Consider the following 26,465-nt stretch of genomic DNA (forward strand, 5'->3'; position numbering starts at 1 on the left):
TAGCCTGGTTTACCTAAGCAAGTTCTAAGCCATCTAGTACTGCACAGCAAGACCCTATCTCAACAACAAAAACTCAAATTGGTTATATTTCTTTTTGGAGGATTTTTGTTGTTGTTGTTATGCCAGTTTTGACAAATGGATCAGAAATGTAAGGGCTTTTTTTTTTTTTTTTTTTTTTTTGGTTTTTTTGAGACAGGGTTTCTCTGTATTGTTTTGGAGACTGTCCTGGAATTCATTCTGTAGACCAGGCTGGTCTCGAACTCACAGAGATCTGCCTGTCTCTGCCTCCCAAGTGCTGGGATTAAAGGCGTGCGCCACCAATGCCCGGCATGTAAGGGCTTTAATAATGATTAAGAAATACTTACATTAGCACTCAGAGTGTCCCTTGCAACTTGCCTGGGCAACACAGTAGAGCTGGCCCAATGGTTCAGGTGTGGGAGAGCCACCCTAAGGGCATGAAAGCAGGAGAACTGGCCCTGCCCCTTGCTCATCTCTGCAAGGGGTGGTGGTGGTGGTGGCAGGCTGGAGAACTCACCGTGGTGGTGAGGACTGGGGAGAGCTGGTGGGCTGACCAGCTGTGCAAGTACCCAGGCCCAGCACCAGGGTTATGAGTTGGCCCACCCCAAGACCTACCCCATCTGTGATCTACTGGAGCACATGAAGGGACCAGTCCTGCAGACCCAAACCTGGATCTCCACAACACAGAGTAACAAGAGGCATTCCAGTGAGGGCCCAGCACTGATTGTTGCAGAAACCGGAGGCCTCGAACCAGACTAACGACTCTTTGCAATGAACACTTGCATATAAAGATCCATGGACAAAGGGTTACTGCATGGCTGACCTACTGTGTGACTCACAGTGTCACACTGCAGCTTCCATGGCGAGATTTTTTCCTCTTAAATTTTATTCTATTTGTGATGGGGTTGCAGGGGCCGAGGGTGGATAGGAAGGGGTGGGGAAATAAGTGCAATCAAGATGCATGATGGGAAAGACATAGAATAAGTAAAAAGAAAGTTATAAATAAAAAATATTTGCATTATATGGGCATCATTAAAAGGCCTAATGGAAGGCCAGTGAATAGAGTTCATTCCCTTAAACCTACATGGTAGGAGGAGAAAAAGGAACCTCAAAGGTTGTCTTTTGAACTCCACTGACAATCAGCATTGTGTGTGCCTCCCTACCCTCTAGTTTAAAAGGAAACGGCTTGTTGGAGACAGCAACTAAAGAGCCTGCCTTTGTCTTTCCCTGCAAAGACTGTAGAATTGCCCTTTGCCCTTTCCTCAGACTGTTCTCCCTCTCTCAAAAGACCCAGTTCCCTCTCCAGTTTTCAACTCTAACCCTAGCTGGTTTTGATGCTCTTCTCTTCCTCCCTTGCCAGCTCTAGTTAACAGGTGTTTTCCCCCCTTCCTTTTCTCTGTTTGGCCACACTGAGTAAATCTTCCTCTGCCTAAATCTAGCTTGTTGGGACTGCAAAGGCCCAGGTTTTTATTCTGAAAATTCTGGAAACATGATGACTTCTGCTGTTTTACTGCTACTCTCTCAGTGCTTCCCTTACTGTTAACAGCTTGCTTTAGTGTGCATGCACATTAGTTGTGACCGAATGAGCCAGGGTTAGTAGACATTACTGTTGACTAAGGTCCATAGAGTACAACAGGACTTTTGACAGATATGTAGTGACATATGCTTACAGTGACTGGTATATAATGACAGAAATAGTTTCCCTCCCTGTGTTTGTTACCTCCCCCCCATTTGTATGATTTTAGTCAACTTGGCACAAGCTAGGATTATCTGGGAAGAAGCAGCAACCTTAATTGAGAAAATGCCTCCATCCGATTGCCCATAGGCCAGCTCTGTGGGGCATTTTCTTGGTTGATGATTAAGATGGGTGGTGCCACCCCTATTATATAAGAAAGCCGTCTGAGCAAACCAGCAAGCAGCACCTCTCTGTGGCCTCTGCCTTGAAACACTTTGAGTCATGGTGATCACAGCAATAGGAAGCCAACCATGACAGGCCCCAGATACCTTGTGATCTGTTTACTCATTATCCCTTTCCTGTTTCCCTTCCAGCCATTGCTTCTACTCTATCCATCATATTTTTGCCTATTTCAGTATGTCATAAGGAAGAAATTACATAATATATATAGTCTTTTAAGACTGTTTTCTTCCACTTGGGACTGACTGTTCTTGCATAGTTGATAACTGGTTTCCTTTTACAAATAAGCAATTTATTATATGAATGTGACATACTTTGTTTATCCATTCATTCATTGAAGGACAGCCTAGCTGCTTCCAAGTTTTGCCAATTATGAATCATGATTTAGTCTCTTTCAAAACATTAATAAATGGTGGAAAATGAACATCTCAGTATCTTGAATCTTAGAGAATAAATCTTATCATAGAACCAAACACTTAGAATTGCATATTTAGCTTATAACCATCTTTAAGAAATTCCTATGGAATGTTTGGTTGTGGAAGAAGGAAAAAAATCTGAAGAGATAAAGTAGGAGGAGTGATTACATTAAACCTCAACAATTTTGGAAAATGAGATTTTCTTAAAACTCAATTGGAAATTGAAGTTTTAAATCCAACTGTGAGCTTGAGAACATTCTAAAAACTATTGTTACGCTTGCACAGATCCCAGACCATCAAGAAGGTACCATTTTATGTGCATGGGATAATGAAAAGAAGTAGGGTTAACATTTTGGTAAAGAGTCAAATAATAGAAAGAGAATTAAAATAGAGAAGTAGTTGCTTGAGAATCATAGGATAGAGGATAGATACTGACATTGAGATATAATTGCACAAGGTCTGTGGGTAGTAGTTTTTGTTGTATTGAAAAGAAAATTGAAGAAAAAAACCAAAAAGAAAATCTCATTTAATGTAATGGGGAAAGTTAATTATTGCATGATTTGGAAGTCTCTGAATATTTTGGTTGATAGTTTTGTGGAAACAGGATTATAGTTAAAGGTAGCTGAGGGCTAACTGTGGTTCACTAGATGTCCTAGACTCATGGACAGAAGAACTAAGGTGACTCAGTGGTTAGAAAAAGGTGAGGGGTATGTGGAGTAGGGAGGGAGAAGCCATGTGAGATTAGTAGAGGAACTGGAGGAGAAGGAATGGGGGTAGGTTTGACCAAACACATGGTATAAGTATATGAAACTCTCAAACAAATGAAAGATTATAAAAGAGTTTGATTAGTGATGTGAAAGGCTGGAGAGAGAAACTAGGCTCAGATTATGGAAGCTCTTAGTACCTGGGTATGAGGATATTGTTGATAACTTAAGTAAAAATAGGAAGTAGTTTTCTGGGGCATAAGTGAGGAGGTAGTAAGAAAGAAAAACTTCTTTCTTCCAATTCATGAAATATTTTAGAATTTATTTTCAATCTTTATCTACATTTGACTTATATATGTATTTATAGCTTATATGCTATCATAGACTGTATTCCTAAAATGTCAGTTTAGAAACCAGCCGTGTAAAAATTAGCTGTACTGCTTGTTTCCTCCACCAATATTAAAAAGATATTACAGTGAGTTTACGGAGCAAGTTTTAGGCCAGTCAGGACTATATAGTGAGACTGTCTCAAAAAAGCAAACACAAAAAAGATGTTATAATTATAAGCAAGAACAAAACTGCTAAGATTCTTTATGAATTTAGCCTTAACATGCTGAGAGTTTATAAACAAATTTTTAATGTATTTCCCTCCATTATAAATGAGTTTTGTTTTCTTAAATACCTATCTATCATCTGTCTATCATCCATCCATCCATCCACCCATCATCTCTGGTGTGTGTGTTTGTAATGCATTGCTTTTTTTGTTATAGAACTGTTGCTGCTGAAGTTAGAAAGCAGATCTCTGGACAGTACAGTGGTTCCCCCCAGCTGCTCAAAAACCTCAACATAGTCGGCAATATATCCCACCACACCACAGTAAGTGCTGTATTCAAGCCATGGAGTATTACAAATGCATTTCTGAGGAGACCATGAAAAAGTACTGGAGAAATAAGTCAACAAGCGGGTTCTACATCAGTTTCGGCCTTTGTTGATGCCACCTCGTTTTTCTCATTGAGTTGACAGGAGGGTCTTGGGGTGCTAGAGAAGTGTTGCTTTCCTAGTCAACCTGAAACTCTACAAGCCATATTTAATCAATGCTGGATTTTTATAATTAGATTCATTATATGAAAATACTAGAATCTTCTACAGTTAGACAATGAGGAAGCACTATGTGGGTTTGTAGCTCTGTACTTTTTAATAGAAGGAAATGATATTGAATCATTGTAGGCCAAGCATCATAGACATAAATAAATCATCTGCTATGAAAGAAGCTATCACAATATAGTAATTTTTGTTAAACTCATTTATGGTAGGAATAAGAATTAAAACAAACCTTCATTTATCCAGCGTACTTTAAATTTCAAATGTGGAAAACTAAAGAAGTGAATAAAAGGGACAGAGTGCTGGGTGTGGTGCTTTTACTGTAGTGCGAGCACACAGGAAGTGGAGACATGGGCATGGTAAGTGTGAGACAGTAGCTTAAACATGAACTCAAAAGGTGGGTTCTACATTTTTACACGGAGCTGAGGAAACATACTAATTATTGAACAAACAGTATATGCCAGTGGGGGGGGTGTTGATTGAACTGTGATAACATGTTATAAATGTTTATGTTACCTGGTGGGAGGGTGTGGGAGGAGAGGAGGGAAAGGGAGAGGGATCTGGAATTGACATGTGAAGCAACCTTGTTTCTAATTTAAATTTAAATTTAAAAATAAAATATATAAAAAATGTTTATGCTACCAAAACTTTCAAATAGGAATTTACTTTTATGAGCAATAATATGCCAGTTGTAAAGTCTTTAGACTTATGTGGATTTCTGGATAATTTCAGTGTGCCTGGGGGTAATCATTTGTGTATGTTATTGGTGTTTTAAACTCTTTGCCTTCCAACATGCTATCTTTTCATCTTGATTTATACCTCAGTTATTCAAAATCCCGTAGTCCGACACCAGATTTTGTTTTCATGAGTAACTGTAACTCATATGTAGTCTGTTTTATCCTGACTACAGCTCTTGTCTTCTTATTCTGGTGTCCTGGTTCCAGCTGTCCTCCTGATGTGAGGATCCACACACCACAAATCCACCAACATTTTACTGTCCTTGTCCTTGCTGTCCCCTCTGTCCTCACTGAAGAACTTACTGTTTGTGCACTGTAACTACTCTGTTGCATCTACCTCTTGGTTTCTTCAACCTCCTCTCATGTTATTTCACCTTTGTCCCAACCTCAATGCTGTTGAAGTCTGGGTGTTGCTTACCACACCTTTGTTGCCAGTGAGTGTGGCTAGAGCAGATGCTTAGTGTTACTGACTAGATTCAGTTTAAACTTAAACACGAGGGTTATTTTAGTTATTTAGTACTTTCGCAATTCTCCCTTTAAAAAATCATGTTTTAAAAATTGGTTCTTACTGATTCAGCCTATCAGTATTCATATTTGCTGTTTTTTTAAACTTTCATTTAAACGTTCTGCTTTGTGTTGCCTTACCTTTACTTCCTGTCTCCACTTTGTAATTTTCTTAGCAACAGTATTCTTTCAAAGGCCGTGCAGTGCTTGTTGGATTCAATTTCTCTCTGTAGTCTCTTTGAAAGGGTGCTTGTTAATCATGAGAGTCTTCAGACATTGAGACAGATAGAGTACTGCACACCGTGGCATTTCCTTACAAACTACATTTCCATAATCACATGTAACCACATTAGCAGTAATTTCTTGCTGACATCTGCAGTCTGGTACCTGCTGTTTCCTTGTTGGTTTCAAGATTTTTTTTTTTTTAATAATCGGTTCATTTAGATCAGAAGTTGGGAGAACATCAGCAGGTGGGATTTGATCTTGGGTCGCTGCAGTTTTCTGCCCTGTTCTTGTACTCTTCCTCCTGTAACTTTGAACCTTTGACTTTTTGGAAGTTAGGCAAAGTTGCTTGCTTTCTGATATTCTATATGCTTTCTTGTAGACATATCATACAATCTATCACTTTAAAGAATAAATTCCATGGGATTTAATAAATTCACTGATAGACCACCACAGTCCACTCAACGTTTTCATCACCTCAAAACCAAACCTTTCTCTCTCATATTTTGTCATCCTTCTTTTTGAGCCCCACACAACTCATTCTTAGTTCTGAGGGAGGTCTCACTAGTACCTCTGCTAGCTCGGGTTCTTTTGCAGCCTGTGGAGTGCTGGGGTTATAGGTTGCACTAATACACCTGGCTAATACCATAACTTCTGAGGGTATGCCAGAAAGTATGGACAGTTTACATCAACAGTAACATGCCCCAGGGCAGTAGAGTTTCCTTCCTCTCTGTATAGGGAATTTCTTTTAGTATTCTTTTAGGGTAGGCTGGCAACAAAGACTTTTCATCAGAGTGTATTTTGATTTCCCTTCATGTTTGTCCTTAGTCTACAATTCTGAGTCCATCAGTCTTTCATTTCCCCACTTGAAAATGGTTTTTCCATTACAATACTTATTTTTCTCTGTTGCTGTGGCCAAATACCCAGAAAGAGGTAACCTAAAGGAGAAAATGTTAGTGTGGTTCATGGTCTGAAGACGCAGCCCACCATGGTGGGGAAGGTGTAGTGACAGGATCGACCAGGGTAACGGGCACGGTGCTGCCCACCCCTCCGCAGACCAGGTGGACTTGCTTTCTCCTGTTTCCTCTACATTTATTTTAAGATTCCAGCCCATAACGTGCTGTCACCAACCTCATCGAGTATCTTCTTCCTTACTTAGGAAACCCAGCTCACCGACACACCCGAAGGAGTATCTCACTAATGTCCTCTGCAGTTCTTGATCCAAACAGGCTGATTGACATTAACTGCTGCAGCAAAGTCTTCTTACTGCTGTGGTTTTTGGTGACAGGTCTACTGCCATTTGCCCTCCAGAAGTCAGATGTCATCTCCATTTAGTTGATTGCAAGTCTTACTTAGCTGGGGCAACAGTAAGCACCTGTAATCCAGCACTCAGGAGGCTGAGGCTGAAGGGTGTGTGAGGCTAGCCTGAGGTAGACAGTCAGCACTCAGGAGGCTGAGCCTGAAGGGTGCATGAGGCCAGTCTGGGATAGACAGTGAGTTCTATGCAAGTCTCAGCTGCATAGCAAAACTATCTTTAAAAATAAAATTAAAATTATATTTTGGTTATTATTTTTAAGTTTACTTTGATGTGTCTTGACATCTATTTCTTTGTTATTCTATGAGATTTATTTAAATTATTTTAGCCTGAAATTTGACCTCACAGGTTTTGGATGATGTTTAAATGAGATACTATTTAATGCTAATTAAAAACAGCAATTGTCTTTTGAGTGTTCATCGTATGCACGTTCATTATTTTGCTCTGTAGCAGTAAAATGTAGCTTTACCAGCTGCTAGTTGTTTATTACAAGGAAGACTGCACTGAAGATCTCTTCTACTTAGAAATAGGCAAGTGCATTTATTCTTGTTAAGCATTCTTTTTATTATTTTTATTTTGTGAGACAGACCATCTCTATTATATAGTTCTGGCTGCCCTGGAGCTTGCTATGTAGACCAGGCTAGCCCTGAACTCAAAGATCTGCCTGCTTCTGTCTTCCGAGTGCTGACATTAAAGGTGTGTACCACAGCTCCCAGCTGAGTATCTTGTTGTTGTTATATGTATGGCGTTTTGTCTACATATATGGCTGAGCACCACTTGCTTGTAGTACCGTCTGAGGCCAGAAGAGGGTGTCACATCCCCTAGGATTGGGGTTACAAATGGCTGTGAGCTACCATGTGGCTCCTGGGAATCCAACCTGGGTCCTGTGCAAGAGCAACCTGTGCTTTTAACCCCCGAGCCATCTGTCTAGTCCCTCAGTTGAACATCTTGAGAAATAACATCTTATTTTTACTGATCTATAAACTGTACATTTATTATACATCCTTCACAATTTTGCCTGAATGCTTTTTCCATCCTTGAATTTGAGAAGTATGACACCTTATTTAAAAGTATACTTTTAGGACTAAAGAGATGGGTCAGCAGTTAAGAGGTGTACTGCTCTTGCAAAGAACCCAAATTCTGTTCCTAGTTCTCATGTTACATGGCTCAGAGCCCTCGCCAGCTCCAGGGAGGCTAATTCCCTTTTGTGGCTGGCACACACAAACACACACACGCACACGCACACGCACACGCACACGCACACACACACTTTAAAAAGCTCTTAAAAAGTATACTTTCAGCCTGGGTAAAGTGCAGTGGATATTATTAATAATACGTAATTTAAGTAGGGCCTGAGTAGTAAGTATTCTGTGGTTAATATGGTTAATATAAGTGACTGTAAACCGGGTATCTGAAAACAAAGAAGTTTGCCCTCGCATTACTCTAGACTGGGTTTCTGAAGGCAACAGAAGTGAACTGGAATTGGTCTGGCAGGGTCCTAGCCCCGCAGTAGTTCTAGGGGAAAAATCAGTGCTTGCCTCTTCCTGGTTCTGGTGACTTCTGACGCTCCTTCTCTGAAGCTGCGTCACTTAATCTTTAGGGTTGAATCTGCAGTTGTCTTTTTGTTCCGTCTCATCTGGCTTCTTCCTCAGTATGTACTGCCCAGGTCACCGTTTGTCTCCTTAGATGAGTGCCAATGGCTGCGTGTAGAGCACACACACATAATGCAGGATATGTCTCCATCTTAAGCCTTTAACACACGTGTAAGGACTTCTACTATCATTCCATGTATGTTAACACACACAGAGGCCAAGGATTAGGGTGTGGAAAGTTTTGGGAACATCATTGTGTAACATACCACAGTCTGGTCATATATATTGCTAGCATAATCACCAGTAACAACAAACAAAATAAAAGCAGCTTTTAGAAACTGAGCAGTACAAATTCCAAAGATAGCAATAATCATTCCAGTGAGTACACTGAAAGCTGTAAAGTGTAACAAGATTTCTAATTATTATTTTCTTGTTAATGTGAGAATTATGGAGAGATTCTGTATGTGAGAGTGTGAAGAAAGCATAAGGCAGCTGAAGGTTGTGTGTTGTGATTCTTAGTGGATCTCAATATCTGCTGAGATTTTCCAAAGAACTAGGTTAAAAACATTCATTTTTTCCTTTGCTTAAAGTTGTCAAATTATGTATTCACCTCTTGCTGTGCACACGCTCCTCTCTGCGAAGGTGCCCCTTACTGAAGCAGTCGATCCTGTGGACTTGGAAGATTACCTCATCACTCACCCTTTAGCTGTGGATTCTGGGCCTCTGAGAGATTTGGTTGAATTCCCTCCAGATGATATTGAAGTTGTGTATAGTCCTAGGGACTGCAGGACCCTTGTTTCAGCTGTGCCTGAGGAAAGGTAAGGAGCCATTTACCTGGTTTTAGTTTGTTTGTTTGTTTGTTTTATTTTGTTTTTTGTTTTTCAAGACAGGGTTTCTCTGTATTGTTTTGGAGGCTGTCCTGGAACTCGCTCTGTAGACCAGGCTGGCCTCTAACTCACAGAGATCTGCCTACCTCTGCCTCCTGAGTGCTGGGATTAAAGGCGTGCGCCACCACTGCCCGGCTATCTTGTTTCAGTTTTAGTGTAACTGTAGGAAGGCTATGTTTTCATTGCTTTATTTAGATCATAGTTTGATGGTATATTTGTTTCTTATTATAAGAAGAACTGCAACAAAAATTTTATAGAAGCTGGGCATTGATGGTGCATGCCTTTAATGCCAGCACTCTGGATGTGAGTTCAATACCACCCTGGTCTACAGAGCTAGTTCCAGGACAGCCTCCAAAACAATACAGAGAAACCCTGTCTCGAAAAAAACCCCAAAAAATAAAAAATTATAAAATTCAATGCTGTATTCTTCCGTTGGAACTCCTTTTGGGGGTCTTTCTAATAAATCTTATGTTGTAATTAAAAATAATCATTTCTTTTCTGTCTAAATTATAAATATATATATTTTTTAAATAGTGAAATGGACCCACATGTTAGAGACTGTATAAGAAGTTATACAGAAGACTGGGCAATTGTGATCAGAAAGTAAGTTGCTTGTTTATTATATTTTACTGTACAGCGTAGAGGGGTTGGAGAGATGGCTCAGCAGCTAAAAACACTGCTGCTGTTGTAGAGGACACAGGTCTGGTTCCAGGCACCCACATCCCACCATCTGGAATTCCAGTTTCAGCATATCTCTTAGCCCTTTTAGTATTCATAGGCACAAGCTATACATGTAGTTACACTCATGCAGGCCAGCACTCACACATAAAATAGGTAAATCTGAAAAAAAAGTCACCTAGTGGAATTTTTAATGTATTAAGTTAGATTTCATAGGTTGCACACCTTTAATCTCAGCACTCGGGAGGCAGGGGCAGGCGGATCTCTGTGAGTTCAAGGCCAGCCTGGTCTACAGAGCAAGTGCCAGGATAGACTCCAAAGCTACAGAGAAACTCTTGTCTTGAAAATTAAAAAAAATAACAAAAATTGTAAGACTTAAAAGCATTAAAATAGTCAGAGAAGCAGAAGAATATTATCAATAGATATATTATTTTATGAAGTCCCATACTTTTGCTTGTTTTCTTTATAAAATATTAAGCATGTAGGGACACTAATTTTGTATTGTTAAAGATCTGTGCAAACTGATAGGATGTAATAATGATAATTCTGTAGTCCCACTCTCTTAGGAAATCATGTTGGGTATTGCTGAGTACTTTTTCTCAAAAATTTGCAGTTTTGCAAAACTTGCATAGCTAAGTTAAACTTAAAAGCTAACTTTCAGATCCAGCTATTTGAAGGCCTGTTGTTTGTTTGTTTGTTTGCTTGCTTGTTTTTTGGCCTCCCTGTATAGTCCAGGTGAGCCTCAAATATGTGATCCTCCTGTCTATGCCCCAGAGCTGGAATTTCATGTGAATACCACCACAGCCATAGTCTCTGCTGTTTTCTTTTAAACTGTCTTAATATTTATAGGTCCTGGATCTTTACATTTATCCAGTTAGGTAAGAAAATAATCTGTTCTTTTCTATGACATAGTTAATAATTTTTATAGGAGAGTATTTTTGAAATATTAAATCATATGAAAAAATAAAATGCAATTACTTTCATTACTAATTAGTAATTTTCATAATGAAGAAGGATCTTCATTCTGGAACATTTTACCGTGGTTTTTTAAAGGAGACATAAGAACAAGTAGTGATCAGTTTGGCTATGGCATAATTTTCACAGATGAAATGTTAGGGGCTAAATAGTACTAGCAAAAGTGATGGGGAGGGGCAGGGCTGGAAAGATGACCCAGGGGTTAAGAGCACTGGTTATTCCTGCAGAGGACCTAGGTGTGGTTGCTATCTACTGACAGCTAGCAGACATCTCTAACTCCTGTTCCAGGGCATATGACACCCTCTTCTGGCCTCTGTGGGCACTGCATGCACACGTTACACAGATTTACATGCAGGCACACATATAAAAATAAAATTTAAAATGATGTACCCATTGCTTATAGTTTTGCCATCATAGTTACTGTCTTATTTTGTTAGGCTTAAGAATGTGCTAAATCTCATTCTGAAGGATAATACCGATGCCTTAATATTAGTTTGAGTATGACCTATTAAAGCACAGTTTACTACTCTAATGAATAGTTGTAAAAACAGAATTTTGGGAACTTTTTGATAGCTAGAATTTTACATTACTAGGAAAATGTAGTATTCTTGTCAGATAATTAGAAAACCTTTTAATTTAGTGCATATGGGTTGGAAACCTATAATAAAAAATCTTGATAAAGTTATTGGTTTAAAAAAAGATATTAGTAGTAGGAGGGTATAGGAGCGAGATTGGTTGATTGATTGATTGTTATTGACCTCAGAATCATAGTGGCTGCTCATCATTGGTTGAGGCATGATAGGAGGGCAATTAGCATTAATGGGTAGTTATCATTTGCTAGGTGTTTTATTGAGTGCTTTATCTCATAGCATTTATGGTTTCAACACATAAGGTACCTCAGACCCAAAGCAGTTAAGTACCTATTTCTCTGAGGGCCTACAAACCAAAATGTAGGTGGCCAAGATTAGAAGCTAGGGCAGCAGATTCTAAAGCTAATGTTTTTCTGTTACACTAAGTATTGTTATCTTCATTGATCAATGGGAGACAAAAGGGTGAACTAGAAGTTGTTGGTATCTTAGAAAGATAGAAGATGTGTGATTTGGACACAAAAACCATGGTGCAGAGTTTTACTTTGTGATCAGTTCTTGGTTACTAGGTTTTTGTATCTTGTTAGAAAATAGTTTATATTTTGTTGGAAAAGTATGTTATGTTAATTTAGAAGTTCTGAACCCTCCCATATGTGTGTGTAAAAATAATATATATATATACATATATGGATATGTAGATCTTACTGTATTTCATTTTATGTTGTAGGTTTAGATTAAGAGCTTTTATACAGTAATGGATTATTACAAAACGTTTTAATGTTCAGTGCTTACATATATCTATTTACATTATTACAATTTTATATTATTATTAACATAATATGTATTTTCTACTAGTTTATTCTTTAATGTTGAGATGTTGAGTCCCTGCTTTTTTCTGTTTGTTTTTAACTGATCAAATTTCTGGATAGAACATAAAATTTGAATTATATATACATCATTGGTAAGAATATGATTTACTTTAGAAATGGATAATCTGCTCTTTATTTGAATTAAGGGAACTTTGGGTGCACAGGTTTTTTTTTTTTTTTTTTTTTTTTTTTTTTGTTCCCCCTTGAGACAAGATTTCTTTGTCCACAAAGAATGTGCATTAGTTGTCCTGGGACTCTGTAGACCAGACTGGCCTCAAACCCACAGAGGTCCTCCTGCCTCTGCTTCTTGAGTTCTGGAATTAAAGGTGTGCACCACCACTGCCTGACATTGTTTTTTGGGCAGGGGACAGTGGACAGTTTCTTATATCCTGGGTTTGCCACACTTAGAACTTCTAGGATAGATCCCAGTTGTGTTTGTGGGATGAAATAGTTATTATATATAAATAATTAATACATAAGGGTGCTCAGAGAGATTTTCAGGAATTGATTTTATTTTGAATAGATACCATAAACTGGGAACAGGATTTAACCCTAACACATTGGACAAGCAGAAAGAAAGACAGAAGGGACTGCCCAGACAGGTCTTTGAATCTGATGAAGCTCCAGATGGCAACAGCTACCAGGATGAACAAGTAATATTTTATTTTTAAGTGACTATGAGAAAGTATGTTTAGTTAATTAGCATGTTAATATTTATAATTTAATATTTTTAATAACAGGATGACCTTAAAAGACGTTCGATGTCAATAGATGATACTCCAAGGGGTAGCTGGGCCTGCAGTATATTTGACTTAAAAAATTCACTTCCTGATGCCTTGCTTCCTAATTTACTTGATCGAACTCCAAATGAAGAAATTGACCATCAGAATGATGACCAAAGGAAGTCAAACCGTCACAAGGAACTGTTTGCTTTGCATCCATCACCAGATGAGGTATTTCCTTTGCATATAAAGAAGCAAAAGAGGCCAGGCATGGTGCATCCCTGTCATCCCAGCTACTTGGAGGGCTGAGGCAGGAGGATCACAAGTTTTAGGATTGTTTGAATTGCATAATTAGTTCAAGGCCAACTTGGGTATCTTAGTGATTACAAAGTAAACTAAAAGTGGGCTGGAGATGTGGCTCAGTGCAGTGCACCTACCTACTGTGTTCAGGCCTGTGAGTTCAGTCCCCACCACCACCAAGAAGCAGCAACTGTTACTAAGATACTCTTTTGGAATATGATTTGTATGCAGTATTACAGTCATGTTGGAAACAGAGCATTGGGATTTATGAGTTAAGTATGCTTTCGGTAGTAGCAGATTTACTTTTAATGAGGAACTTCTATGATTCAGAATACTGGATGTAATGCCTTCTGTTTATAGACGGATGTGGTGTTCTTTCCTGTGTTTAATTGTGAAGACTGAAAGTATTAGAATGCTTAAAGACCTAAAAGCAAGTAACAAACATTGAAATGTGGTAAGCGTTCATTGTGGTGTTACTTCTCACTCTGTAGGAGGAACCAATAGAACGGCTTAGTGTTCCTGATGTACCCAAAGAGCATTTTGGACAAAGACTTCTTGTAAAATGTTTGTCACTCAAGTAAGTATTTCTACTGTATAATCTCTATTACCTGGGCTAATAGTTTTATTATTGGTGTAACAAAACTTTAGACTTTATGTTTGTGTATGTGTACTTATGAGAAGTGTTTTTCTTTTTAAATTATTTTAAGATCTTGTGTATTTATTTTGGTTTTAAAAATACTTAATTATATTTAATGTTTCCAACATAATATATCCATTATGTATACCTATTCAGAGAAGAGAAAATGTACACAAATAAGAGACGAATCTATTCATATTATTTGGCTTATAAAACGTAATGGCAAACAGGATGATGGTGCATATCTGTAATTGTAGCATTTAGTTGGTTTTAGACAAGGGTTATGGTGTGAGGCCACTTGGATTTGGTAACAGACTCTTTGTTTTTCTCTAAAAAAAAAGTCATCTATTTATATTTTTGAAGTTTTGTGAATTTTCAGTATATACCTTAAAGTTTCTTTTCCAGAGTAAAACAAAAAGCAAAAGTGAAAATAAAAGTAAATAACAAAAACCCAATAAAACAAAAAATGCCCAACCAAAACAGCAAGCACACATAACAAAAGTAATGGAGTCCATTGTATGTTGGTCTACTACTCCTTGGCATGGGGCTTGCCCTGGAGAGTGGTTGATACTCCCAGTGACATCCCTTTGGAGAGACCTTTTTTCCTTCCCCAGCAGATATTGATGGCAAATAGAATCTTCATTAGGATTGGGTTAGGACTTTGAGTTCACTACTTCTCTGAGCTGAGATTTTTGTCTGGCTTGAACCTGTCAAGTCTGTGTGTACAGTCACAGTCTCGTGTATTGGTTCATATGTGTATTGGTCTTGGTATGTCTGGAAGATGCCATTTCTTTGGCATTGTCCACCACCTCTAGTTCTTAACCGTCTGTCTCCTCTTCTGCATAGATCCTTGAGCCTTGAGGAGAGGGGTTAATAAAGATAGCCATTTAGGGCTGAGTGCTCCACACATTGTTCAGTTGACATGTACTGCTGGAAGAGGCTTCTCTGATGATGGCTTAGCAATGCACTGATCTGAATCCCAGCCAGTTGTCATATTTTATTTTTGATTATGTATATACGCATGTAAATATAGTTGCTGGAGGACACTAGATTCCTGGAACTGGAGTTATAGTCAATTGTGAACCATCTAGCAAGAGTGCTGGGAACAGGATTCTTGTCCTTGGCAAGAGCAGTGTGTATATGTGCTCTTCTCTGAGAGGAGAGTCATCTCTCCAGCCCTCAAATGATTTTCATTTAGAAAGAGAAAGCATCTTGGGAGGCAAACACAGAGTTTACAGACGAAGGTTAATTTCATGAGTTCTTTCTCCCTCTCCCTCTTCCACTCTCCCTGTCCTTCATCCACTCCACCTCTCCCTCTCCCCTCTCTCTTCCTTTCCCTCTTCTACTTTTCCTCCCTCGCTCTCCCTCTCTCCTCTCTTTTTTTCTTTTGAGACAGGGTCTCATTATGTGTCTCTGGCTGTCCTGGAACTCACTCTGTAGACCAGGCTGGACTCTTACTCATAGAGATTCCCCCTGGCTCGTGAGTGCTGGGATTAAAGATAAACCCTACTATGCCCAGAAAGAAATCTTTTTTCTCTAAAGAGCTTTTCTTATTTTCTGTAGGTTGGACTGTTTTGAAGTGCATCTTCTTTTGATGGCAGTTAGATGTCATGTGCCCTTGGGGTGCCTTTACACTTGTGTCCTGCTTTCCCATGTACTTTCATTCATTTATTTTGTTTCTATCTCCAGAGTGATTCTATAAGACAAGCAGTATTTTCTTTATTTTACGAACAAGAAAGTGTGAATTAAAGAGGATTTGTGGAAGTTCTTCTCAACATTGCCCAAAGAGTAATTGAAAAAGAAACTGTTCTTCCCATTATAGTATGTTGTTGTTAAGTGTATTAGTTTTAAGTAAAAAGCTCTTTCTGTACAGACACTCAGCTGGAGAGATTACTTTGTGTATAAATATGACAGTTTTCTTTCTTTAAAAACCAAAGCTTTATGCATTTAGTTAAATTTGTGTAGAAACATTAGACAAATTGAGTGGACTTTTCTATATACCTGGATTCTCTATATTATAAAGTCCTTTATAGCAATCATTTTGATACAGGTTGCATACCACAAATTTATTTATTTATTGACACAGGGTTTCATCTTTCCCAGTCTAGAGCTTACTGTGTAGCTGAGAATGACCTTGAATTTTCTGATTCTTCTCCCAGTGCTGGGATTATTGGAGTGCACCCCCTTACCTGGTTTAGGCAGCACTGAGGGTTGAACGTAGAACTGTGTACATGCTAGGAAAGCACTGTGCAACAGAACCGTACTCCTAAACCCAAATTTTATCCCTTTGAAATGCACAAATCAGGCTGGGCAGTGGTGGTGCACGCTTTTAATCCCAGCACTTGGGAGACAGAGGCAGGTGGATCTCTGTGGGTTTGAGGCCAGCCTGGTCTACAGAACGAGTACCAGGACATCCAAAGCTACACAGAGAAACCCTGTCTCGAAAAACAAAACAAAACAAACAATCAAGAAACCACAAATCAGAAGTATATATTCTTAGTGTTATCCACGTATTATTGCTATCTAGTTCTGGAACATGTTTGTCACCCATACCTGTATCATGTACTGTATGGCTTAACAGAGAATTATTTCTTAGTTCTAGAGGCTGAAGTCCAAGATCAGGATGCCAGTGGGTTGTTTCTGGCAAGTTTCCTTCTGGCTTGTAAATAGTCGTCTTCTTCCTGTGCCCTTACATGTCTCTCTTCCCTGTGTGCACAAGAGGTCTGTGATGTCTTCTGTGCGGTTCTCTGTGTGCACATGTTTGGAGGCCACAGGTTGATGTGGGTGCCTTCCTGTGCTGTCCACTTAAAAATTAGGATTTATTTAATTTTATGTATATATGAGTTTTGCCTGCATATATGTCTGTGTACCATGTATATGCAGTGCCTGTGGAAGCCAGAAAAGGGCATTGGATCTCCTGGAACTGGAGTTACTGGTGCTCCTGAGCTGCCATGTGGATGCTGGGAATCAAATTTGAGTTCCCTGCAAGAGCAACCTGTGCCCTTAATCACTGAGCCATTTCTCTCAAACCCATTGACTTTGTGTGACTGGATTTCTCATGGAACCTGGAGCTTTCTGGTTCATCAGGACCAGCTGGTCCAGGGATCCTGTGTCTCTGCCTCCACAGCACTTGGACAGTGAACATATTCCTCATATTTGCCTGTGTTTGTGGGATCCAAACTCAGCTTTGTTGTTTATGCTGAAATCACTCCTCAGCCTTCTTCCTTTTGTAGGGACTCCAGTTCCATCATATTAGTGTCCCATCCTTAGGACTTTATTTAACCTTATTTTTTCCCCCCTGTATAGACCCTAACTTTAACACAATTTTTCAGATTGTGGATTTTACATAAGAATTTTGGGGCATCTTTCTGCCTGTAACAATAATCATGGACAGTCACCTACTGTTCTTTCTTCTTCCCAGCTCCTGCTAACACAAACTTCCTTTTACTTTCTGTCTGTTCATCTGTCTGGTTATGTCTTATAAATAGAATTATAAATTATGTGTGGAGTTTTTGGTGTGGCTTCTTCACACAACATGTTTTCATCACTATTGTAGCATATATTGAAGTTTATTACTATATATATATGTATATATATATCCAAACAGTAGCAAAATTACAGTTGTGAGGTAACAACAAAAACAAATTTATGGTTGGAGGGCACCATAACATGAGCTGTATTAAAGGGTCACAGCATTAAGGAGATTGAGAACCACTGCAATAGAGGATGTTCATATGATTAATTAATAAGTACATTAAAAAGGTATATATGAAAAGGTATATATGGAAAAATGTATTATAGTACCACTTACCCAGCTAAGTCTTAACTATAAGAAGATGCATAGTGGAATTTTTTAAAAAACATTTTCATTTTGTTTTCTCTCTTGGATTTTTAATGGCTGTCAAGTGCTGAAAGAATCTCTGAGATCCCTTTGTGCTCAGCATCTATTTGTTTTGCTAAGAGAAGCATTAGCTGGAAGTTACAGGGAGAAGAGTGACAGCCTGTGCAGTATATGTTTCCCTCATTCCTTCCCTGTGGAGACCTCAGAGGCCACAGCTTCTCTGTTAAGGGTCCTATCTTGTCTCTTGCTTACCACTTCCTCAGTCTTAGATTGACGATTTCTACTGTTGCTTGTCTAAGCATATACACTTCTGTTTTCAGATTCTGTGAAAATCTTTTTGAATGACTCTTTAGTCTCTTCTTTTAGAAGGATCTTGACATATAATTAGAAAACAAGTTCTGTGAAGCAGGATTATTACAGCTGTAACTCTACTTAGCATTCTCTCCCCAGTATTTCTTGCTGTTGGGCCTGTACACGGCAGAGTGCTCAGCCACACTGCAGACTTCTACTTGTGAAATATGGGTAATATTCCTTCAGCTGAGATACAGAAAAGGTCTGAAGCAATGGCCAGGTGTCTTCTCGAGTGCAACATTGTCTTTGGCCGAGACTCCATTGTGCTGTTGTTTCAATCAAGTTCTCATTATGTTTGCCGTGTGTAAGCTTGGGTTCAGCAAAGTGAATTAAACATCTCAAATATAAAGTTATAAAGGACATTTGACATTTTCACCAAATGGGAATTACTATCCCAGCATTGAAATGATATTAATATTTAAAATATGGATAATTTCCCATTAAATACTGAGTTAAAAAAGCATATTGCGAAATAGTATTTTACTCTTTATGTAAAGAAAAGTATTTCACATGTACATTTTACACAAGGACAGTAGTCTGGATAGATGACCACCAACTTCATCTTGGTTCTTTCTGTGCAGTGGGAGTTTCCAAGTCTTCTGCTTCTCTCTGAATGTTTTAAATGTATTTTTCTTTTTGGGTGTGGCTTATTTGATACAGTCTGGAAAAGAAAATATTTTAAAACTTTATTTCAAAGTGAGTACACTTAAGTAAACAATCTAATTACACATTATAAATTAGTGCTATAAAATGGATAGAAAATTCTGTGAGTCTCTTAGGACATTTAGATTAATTATCGCTGAAAAAAATAAGGAGAATCCTAGAGAGAACATACTGGTTTTGAAACCACGAAAGATGTGTGTGGAATGTGTGTCTTAGGAGAAGGGGTGCTGCAGAGATACGCACAGATGTGAAGGAGGAAGGGATTGGAGTAATGAAGTTTGAAGTCAGAGTTTCTTTTCAGAGAAATCTTTCTGCAGATCTGATCTCTGTGTTTGTCCTCCCTCCCTCCCTCCCTCCCTCCCTCCCTCCCTCCCTCCCTCCCTCCCTCCCTCCCTCCCTCCCTCCCTCCCTCTCTCTCTCTCTCTCTCCCTCTCTCTCTCTCCCTCTCTCTCTCTCTCTCCCTCTCTCTCTCCCTCTCTCCCTCTCTCTCTCTCTCTCCCTCTCTCCCTCTCTCTCTCTCTCTCTCTCTCTCTCTCTCTCCCTCTCTCCCTCTCTCTCTCTCTCTCTCTCTCTCTCTCCCTGCCTCCCCCTCTCTCTCCCCCTCCCTCTCTCTCTCCTTCCCTCCCTCCCACCCTGGAGTTACAGAGTGGTGGTTAACTGCCTTGGCCTGATGTAGGTTTTGCGAACTCAACTTGGGTTCTCTGCAAGAGCTACAGTCTTAATTGATGAGCCATCTCTCTAGCCCCAGATTTATGTTTCATATGTATTTTGAATTTAGTTTATCTTTTTTCTTCATAAAGGTTTGAGATCGAAATTGAACCTATTTTTGCAAGTTTGGCTTTATATGATGTCAAGGAAAAGAAAAAGGTAAGTTTCTGGAATTCATTTGCAGTCATTGTCATAATCATACACTTCAGTAATCTGCTTACATGCTTTTTGTTTTAGCAGATAAACAAGTACTGATTCCTCATATGTTATTAACTGAAAACAGAAATAGAAATTTACCCTTTCAAGAGTAGTTAAATATTTTCTTCTTATAGAAAATAATGTAGTTGAAACGTTTTTGATTTAATGAAAAAAGTCCCCAAAGCAAATAGCAGAAGCAACTTTTAAGTGATAGACAAACAACCCAGGTAGTGGTGGTGCACGCCTTTAATCCCAGCACTTGGGAGGCGAATCTCTGTGAGTTTGAGGACAGCCAGGACTGTTACACAAATACATCTTATCTTGAGAAAGGAAGGAAGGGAGGGAGGAAGGAAGGAAGGAAGGAAGGAAGGAAGGAAGGAAGGAAGGAAGGAAGGAAGGAGACAGACAAGCTAATGCAGGAACAGGCTCTGTCTGAAAGCAGTGTGTAAAAAATAAATGTGATGATCTTCAACGTTTATTGATGCAGTTAGCCAAGGCTGTTTTATGTATGTTATGTTTAGGTGATGTGTCTGAAGGAGTGAGTTTAGCTTTACTGTGCTGTTTTTATTGGTTTCAGAATTTCCAGAGGGCATTAACAGCTCTTCTTGATGTTTCTTTTCTTCTTTTTCCTCTCTTTAACCTCTCCCTGCCCTTCCTCTGTTCTTTTTGGGGTGCTGGGGATGGATCCCAGGGTTCTGACATTCAAGCCTAGAGTCTAGCAATCGCCCTGTCTCTAGTCTAGCATTTCTCACTTTAGTCACGCTGAAGTAGAAACTTGAAGGTGCCTTCATTATCAACACATGACCTGTGGTAGATTTCTGCAGGAGAACTTGCTCTGGTAGCTTATATTTATGAAATGAAAAGTGCTGAGATGTTATTGATATAAAGTTTTAAAATTTAGTTTGTAGTCAATCATCTCAGTAACTAAGGACTTGAGGTATGGCTTTAGAAAATGTTACTATGTTATATTTCAAAGTAACTTAAACAGTTTTTTGACTTTGATGTTGATATGTAGATTGATCTCAGTGAAATATATATTCAACTACAAATTAGAATGGAGTATTTGAGAATATAACATTTTATTATCTGTAATATTTTAAGATTTTACATATATGCTTTTTGTGTATTTCAGAAATTTTGTATTGATATAAAAATGTAATGTCTGAATATATTTTTCAGATTTCAGAAAACTTTTATTTTGACCTTAATTCAGAACAGATGAAGGGATTGTTACGGCCACATGTCCCACCTGCTGCCATTACCACTCTGGCAAGATCAGCCATTTTTTCTATAACTTATCCTTCCCAAGATGTCTTTCTTGTGATAAAGGTGAGAATATCTTTAACAAATGTGTTTATTATTTGATGTCTAGTCCTGTCTTTGTCAGTGTTGCAAACTTAGTCTTTATTTGGTTTTGTTTTTGATCCTTTGCAAAACTACATTGGACATATGCTATAATTGTGACCTAACTTTTCCTGAATGGAAAGTAGTATTAATCATGGCTCTGCAGTCAGACGGTAGTGGATTTATCTTAAGGGACTGCCTCACGTGATCTTGGGATTTGACAGCTCTCTGATTTGTAGGGCAAGCTGCCAAATGCAAGTTCAACTAGCCTTGAGTCCAGAGTTCACACGATAACAGACTGGAGACTGAGGCTAGGTTTCTGTTATGATTTTCTTCAGGAAACCTTTGTATGTAAACCTCTTAACTGATTGGATGAGTCCCACCCACACAGTAGAGATTAATCAACTCTTTTCAGTGTCTAATATTCTAATTGTTAATCCATCTCTTTAAAAAAAATAAACACTTTCACAGCAACATTTAGAGAGTGCATCTCAACCTGTGGTTCATGACCCACTTGGGGGTTGAATGACCCTTTCACAGGGAGCACATACCACATATCCTACCTATCAGATATTTACATTACCATTCCTAATAGTAACAAAATTTCAGGTGTGAGGTAGCAATGAAATAATCTTATGGTTGGGGGTCATCACAACATAAGAAACTGTATTAAAGGGTCACAGAATTAGGAAGGTTGAGAACCACTGAGTATTGACCAAATAGCTGAATAGCTAGGTTTGCTTAAATTAATGCTCATAGTTGCTATAGTGCAATTATTTTGCTCAGTTTCTAAATCATATAAATATGAAAGCTAAACCATTGAGGTCATAGATCATTGTGATTTGACTGTCAATCAGTTGGCAACAGGAGTTACTCTCTGGGCTTAGAGACACATACCTGTAATTCTAGTACTTAAAAGATAGAGAGAGGCAGGAGGGCAGCTGGACTACCTAGCAAGAGTCTGTCACTTAAAAAGCAAAACAAAATGAAAATAACAACCACAAAATGCTCCAAGCATACCTCCCCCAGAAAAGTAATTATAAATTCTAGAGACTAGCCAGTACAGGTGATAAGGTCTATGATTCCAGCTGCTTGGTAGCCTGAGGCAGGAGGATTGTGAATTCCAGGCTAGATTAGGCTATAGAGTGAGTTTGAGGTCAGCCCAGCCAATTTAAAGAGACCTTGTCTCAAAATAAAAAGTAAAACAAGGGTCCAGGATGTAGTGGAACACTTGTATAGTTTGCACATGGCTGGCAATAGGTTCAGTCCCCAGCACTGGGGGAATAAATTCAAATATTACTATGTTGCTATCATGTAACTTAAAGACTAATTGGGACCAGCAGATGCCTCTACAGGTTTAAAGGTGCTCACTTTCAAGTCCAACTCAAGTACTTGAGTTTGTTGCTTGAATCTATATGGTGGATGAAGAGAGTCGACGCTGGCATACATATTGGTGCCATCTCCTTCATACACAAAATAACAAATAAATATTAAAAAACAAACGCAAGAATTTAGTTACTTGACTTTGGTTACACTGACCTTGACTTGAGAGCAGCCTTAGTCACTTTATTTATATAAAATTACGATAAAGAGGTAATGAATTTTTTAATAAGATTGTAAAGTGAATTTTCATAAAAATGAGTTCCTTTTTACCCACAGGAATAATGCCCCAATTTGTTGGATGCATTCCTATGAATTCAGGTTAAAGTTAGTCTTAGTTTCAATGAACATTCCTGGAAAAATTCACTTTAGAAAATTCTCTTAAATGAGGTGAGTTCACCTGGGTGTGGTGGCGCACACAGTTATCTCAGCACTATAAAGGCAGGCACATCTGTGAGTTTGAGGCCAGTCTGGTCTACATAGCAAGTTCCAGGACAACAAGGACTATGTAGAGAGACCCAGCCTTCAAATACTGCTACTACTATTACTAACTTGTTATATATGAAATAATAATAAAATAATAATAGCTATTGTTTTTAAAAAGAGTTGAACATGAATGAGAAATACAGTTAATTTACATGGGGAAAATGGCAAGTTTTTATAAATTAGATCATCTTGGAAGAAAAGAGCTAGTAAGGCAAAGATGACTGGAATGTAAGTTGCTTGGGACTGAAGTGATTTGGTTGTTATAATGGGAATACATGACTTTAGGGATTAGGAATACAGAATATTGAATGTAAATGTTCGGTATAAAGAAATAGGTAAATCATTATAAATTAATATGATGTAAAACCATAATTTGAAAAATTATGTTATAATCATAAATGTGAGAATATTTAGTGGAAAAGAGTCTATATCTCATAATTCTACTCATAATATACAAGTAAATGTAGATTGTGTGTATATATAAACACATACATATGTGTATCCATGTGTATGTGAGAATTTTCTGTAATTTCCAAAATAAAAATTTATTAAATTAAATTTTGTTTTATTTTATGTGTATGGATGTTTACCTGCATGTATGTCTGTGATGCCCACAGAGGCCAGAAGGGCGTCAGGTCCCCTGGGAACTGGGGTTGTAGATGGTTGTGAGCTGTGATATGGGTGCTGGCGATCAAACCTGGGTTCTCTGGAAGAGCAGCACGTTCCTTTAAATGCTGAGAGCCAGCTTTTTAACTTCTGCCATTCTAAAGGAAATTAACTTTGGAGATTTTCTTTAGTTATTTGTGGTTCATCATGTTATTTCTTTCTCTTTTTTTCCCAAGAGGAATGATATAGTTTGGTTTATAGTTTTGGTCTACCATTATCATTTCTTGGAAGAAAATTTCCTTAGCACTTGTGTTGTATAGCTGCTGATATGCAAGAACAAAAAGAGGATATCTCAGTAAGCTGTAACGGGAAGCCTTTATAATTCCATTACAGTTTTTTGTATATTTATTTATACATCTGGTTTATGGTGACTGTATAATTAGTACCCTTATTCCATCCATTGCCCTTTCTCTTCAACACTCTGTCCCTGTTTTTCATCAGTTAAAGGGATCAGAGAGAGGACAGTGTTAGGGAGGGAAAGAAAGGAAGAAAAACATTTTCCATTCCACGTAATTTAATAGTCTCTATTGTTGCTTGAAACAAGCTTTAAATATACTTTATTGCTTCATAGTATTTCGTGGCATATGAATGTATGACAACTTGTCCATTGTACTGGCTGGGGCCAATTTGGTTCATTTAAGTTTGTGTCTTGCATTCTTAATTCAGTGAACATTTATAATCTATTAGGAATAATTCAGTGTGTTTAGTATCTTCCTAGGAGTTGAAGTGTGGTTCATATACCTAGTTGAGATTCCATTGGAGAAAACTGATTTTTCCCTTTGCCAGCAGGTAGCAGTTGTAGGTAACTTCTTGGTTTCCCCCTTTCAATGTTGAGACCCCATCTGTCTTGACTCTGTGCAGGCCCTGTGAGTGCTGTCACAGTCTCTGTGAGTTCATATGTGCACCAATCCTGTTGTGTCTGGAAGGCAGTGTTTCTTTGGAGTCACTCACGATCTCCTAGAGTTCTTACAATCTTTTTGAGACAGGGTTTCTCTGTGGCTTTGGAGATTGTCCTGGAACCTGCTCTGTAGACCAGGCTGGCCTTGAACTCACAGAAATCCACCTGCCTCTGCCTCCCGAGTGCTGGGATTAAAGGCATGTGCCACCAACGCCTGGCTGAGCTCTTACAATCTTTCTGCCACTTTTACTCAGAAACCTGAGTCTTAAGGGATATTGTGATGAAAATCAGGTCTTGATACTTGCATAAATTACCCTTCAAACATTGAGGCAGTTCCCCAGTCCTACTTCCAAAAAGAAGAAATTTGTGAAAAATCATAGGAAATTGAGATATATGAGAAGTGAAAAAAATCTATTTAGCCACTTAAGAGTATTATGGGGGGGGTTCTAGTGGTTCTAGTGGTTCTAGTGGTTCTAGTGGTTAAGATCACTTGATGCTCTAACAGAGGACCTAAGTTCTGATCTGAGTGTCCCTATCAGGTGCCTCATTATCACCTGTAACTCCAGCTCCAGGGGCTCTGATATCTTGTAACTTCTGTGGGCATCTGCACATGATGTCTTTAATTTGCTTTGTATTGTTGTGACCATGACTAAAAGCAATTTGAGAAGGGAAGGATCTAAAAAGTATTTTTAAGTGTGGTAAAATTGCAATTTATAGTGTACAGATCAGTATTAAGTACATTCATATTATTTTGTAATCAGTCTCCAGAAGGACTGTGGTGGCACACACCTTTAATCCCAGTACTTGGGAGGCAGAGGCAGGCGGATCTCTGAGTTTGAGGCCAGTCTGTTCTGCAGAGTAAGTTTCAGGACAGGCTCCAAAGCTACCCAGAGAAACCCTGTCTCAAAAAACAAAACAGAACAAAACTAACAAACAAAAAATAAAAAAAGAAAAAGAAAAAAAAACCTAAACTTGCCAACAATTTCTTGTTAAACCTTGCTTCACCTTCTGCAAATCCTCATTGTACTTCTCTTTTTTGAGGTGGACATCTTGAAATACCTTATGGAATTAATCATATAGTGTTTGTCTTTTGGAGATTGAGTAATTTAACATAACATGTTTTCAAGGTTTAGGTAGGTATTGACACATGTTAGACCTTATTTTAGTTGTGTGTGTGTGTGTGTGTGTGTGTGTGTGTGTGTGTGTACACTACCATATTTACCTGTTTATCCAAGTTAATGGATATTTATATTATTTTCATTTTTTGGCAGTTATGAATCATGGTGCTATAAGGAAAGTTGTATAACATTTTATATTCAAACCATGACTTTGCACTCCTGGCCTTATAGGCACATGCAAAACACATTCAGTCTGCCTTTGAAAGCTCCATGGTATTTAACAAGGACCACTCAGAAGTTAAAAATCTTCTTTGACTGAAGTCAGTCTCTTAACTCTGAGCCTCTGTAGCATCTACACAGACAACAAAAACAAGTGACATATTCCCAGAGTACAGTGACACATGGTAAACATTCCCTTTTCAGAAGGAAGGAATCAAGGGAGACCAAGGAAAAATCAGACCCACTCCAAGGTTCTGTGAACCATATGGTCAGCTTTGTCACAGTGACAACCCCACATCTGGTACCACTTTCTGCATTTGTTACTTCTCTTCCTGGTTTTGCCAAATAACCAACGACAAGCAAGTTAGGGAAGGAAGAACTTACTTTGGCTAACAGTTCAAGGGGATACCCTCC

The 26,465-nt window shown here is 38.5% G+C and overlaps 1 protein-coding gene across 11 annotated transcripts in view; it reads left to right on the plus strand.

Moving 5' to 3' along the window:
• Dock7 (dedicator of cytokinesis 7) overlaps nt 1–26,465 on the plus strand; it is a 168,062-nt gene that overhangs the window by 21,705 nt on the left and 119,892 nt on the right. For all 11 annotated transcript variants that reach the window (XM_040757117.1, XM_040757118.1, XM_040757119.1 and 8 more), the window contains exons 2-9: nt 3,824–3,929; nt 9,167–9,342; nt 9,946–10,014; nt 13,044–13,173; nt 13,261–13,473; nt 14,034–14,119; nt 19,835–19,901; nt 21,120–21,269. In XM_040757117.1, the coding sequence (XP_040613051.1) occupies nt 3,824–3,929; nt 9,167–9,342; nt 9,946–10,014; nt 13,044–13,173; nt 13,261–13,473; nt 14,034–14,119; nt 19,835–19,901; nt 21,120–21,269 (997 nt within the window). The remainder of the gene's footprint in view (nt 1–3,823; nt 3,930–9,166; nt 9,343–9,945; nt 10,015–13,043; nt 13,174–13,260; nt 13,474–14,033; nt 14,120–19,834; nt 19,902–21,119; nt 21,270–26,465) is intronic.

The sequence above is a fragment of the Mesocricetus auratus genome, unplaced genomic scaffold, assembly GCF_017639785.1.
Source record: "Mesocricetus auratus isolate SY011 unplaced genomic scaffold, BCM_Maur_2.0 Super-Scaffold_100014, whole genome shotgun sequence".
NCBI lineage: Eukaryota > Metazoa > Chordata > Mammalia > Rodentia > Cricetidae > Mesocricetus > Mesocricetus auratus.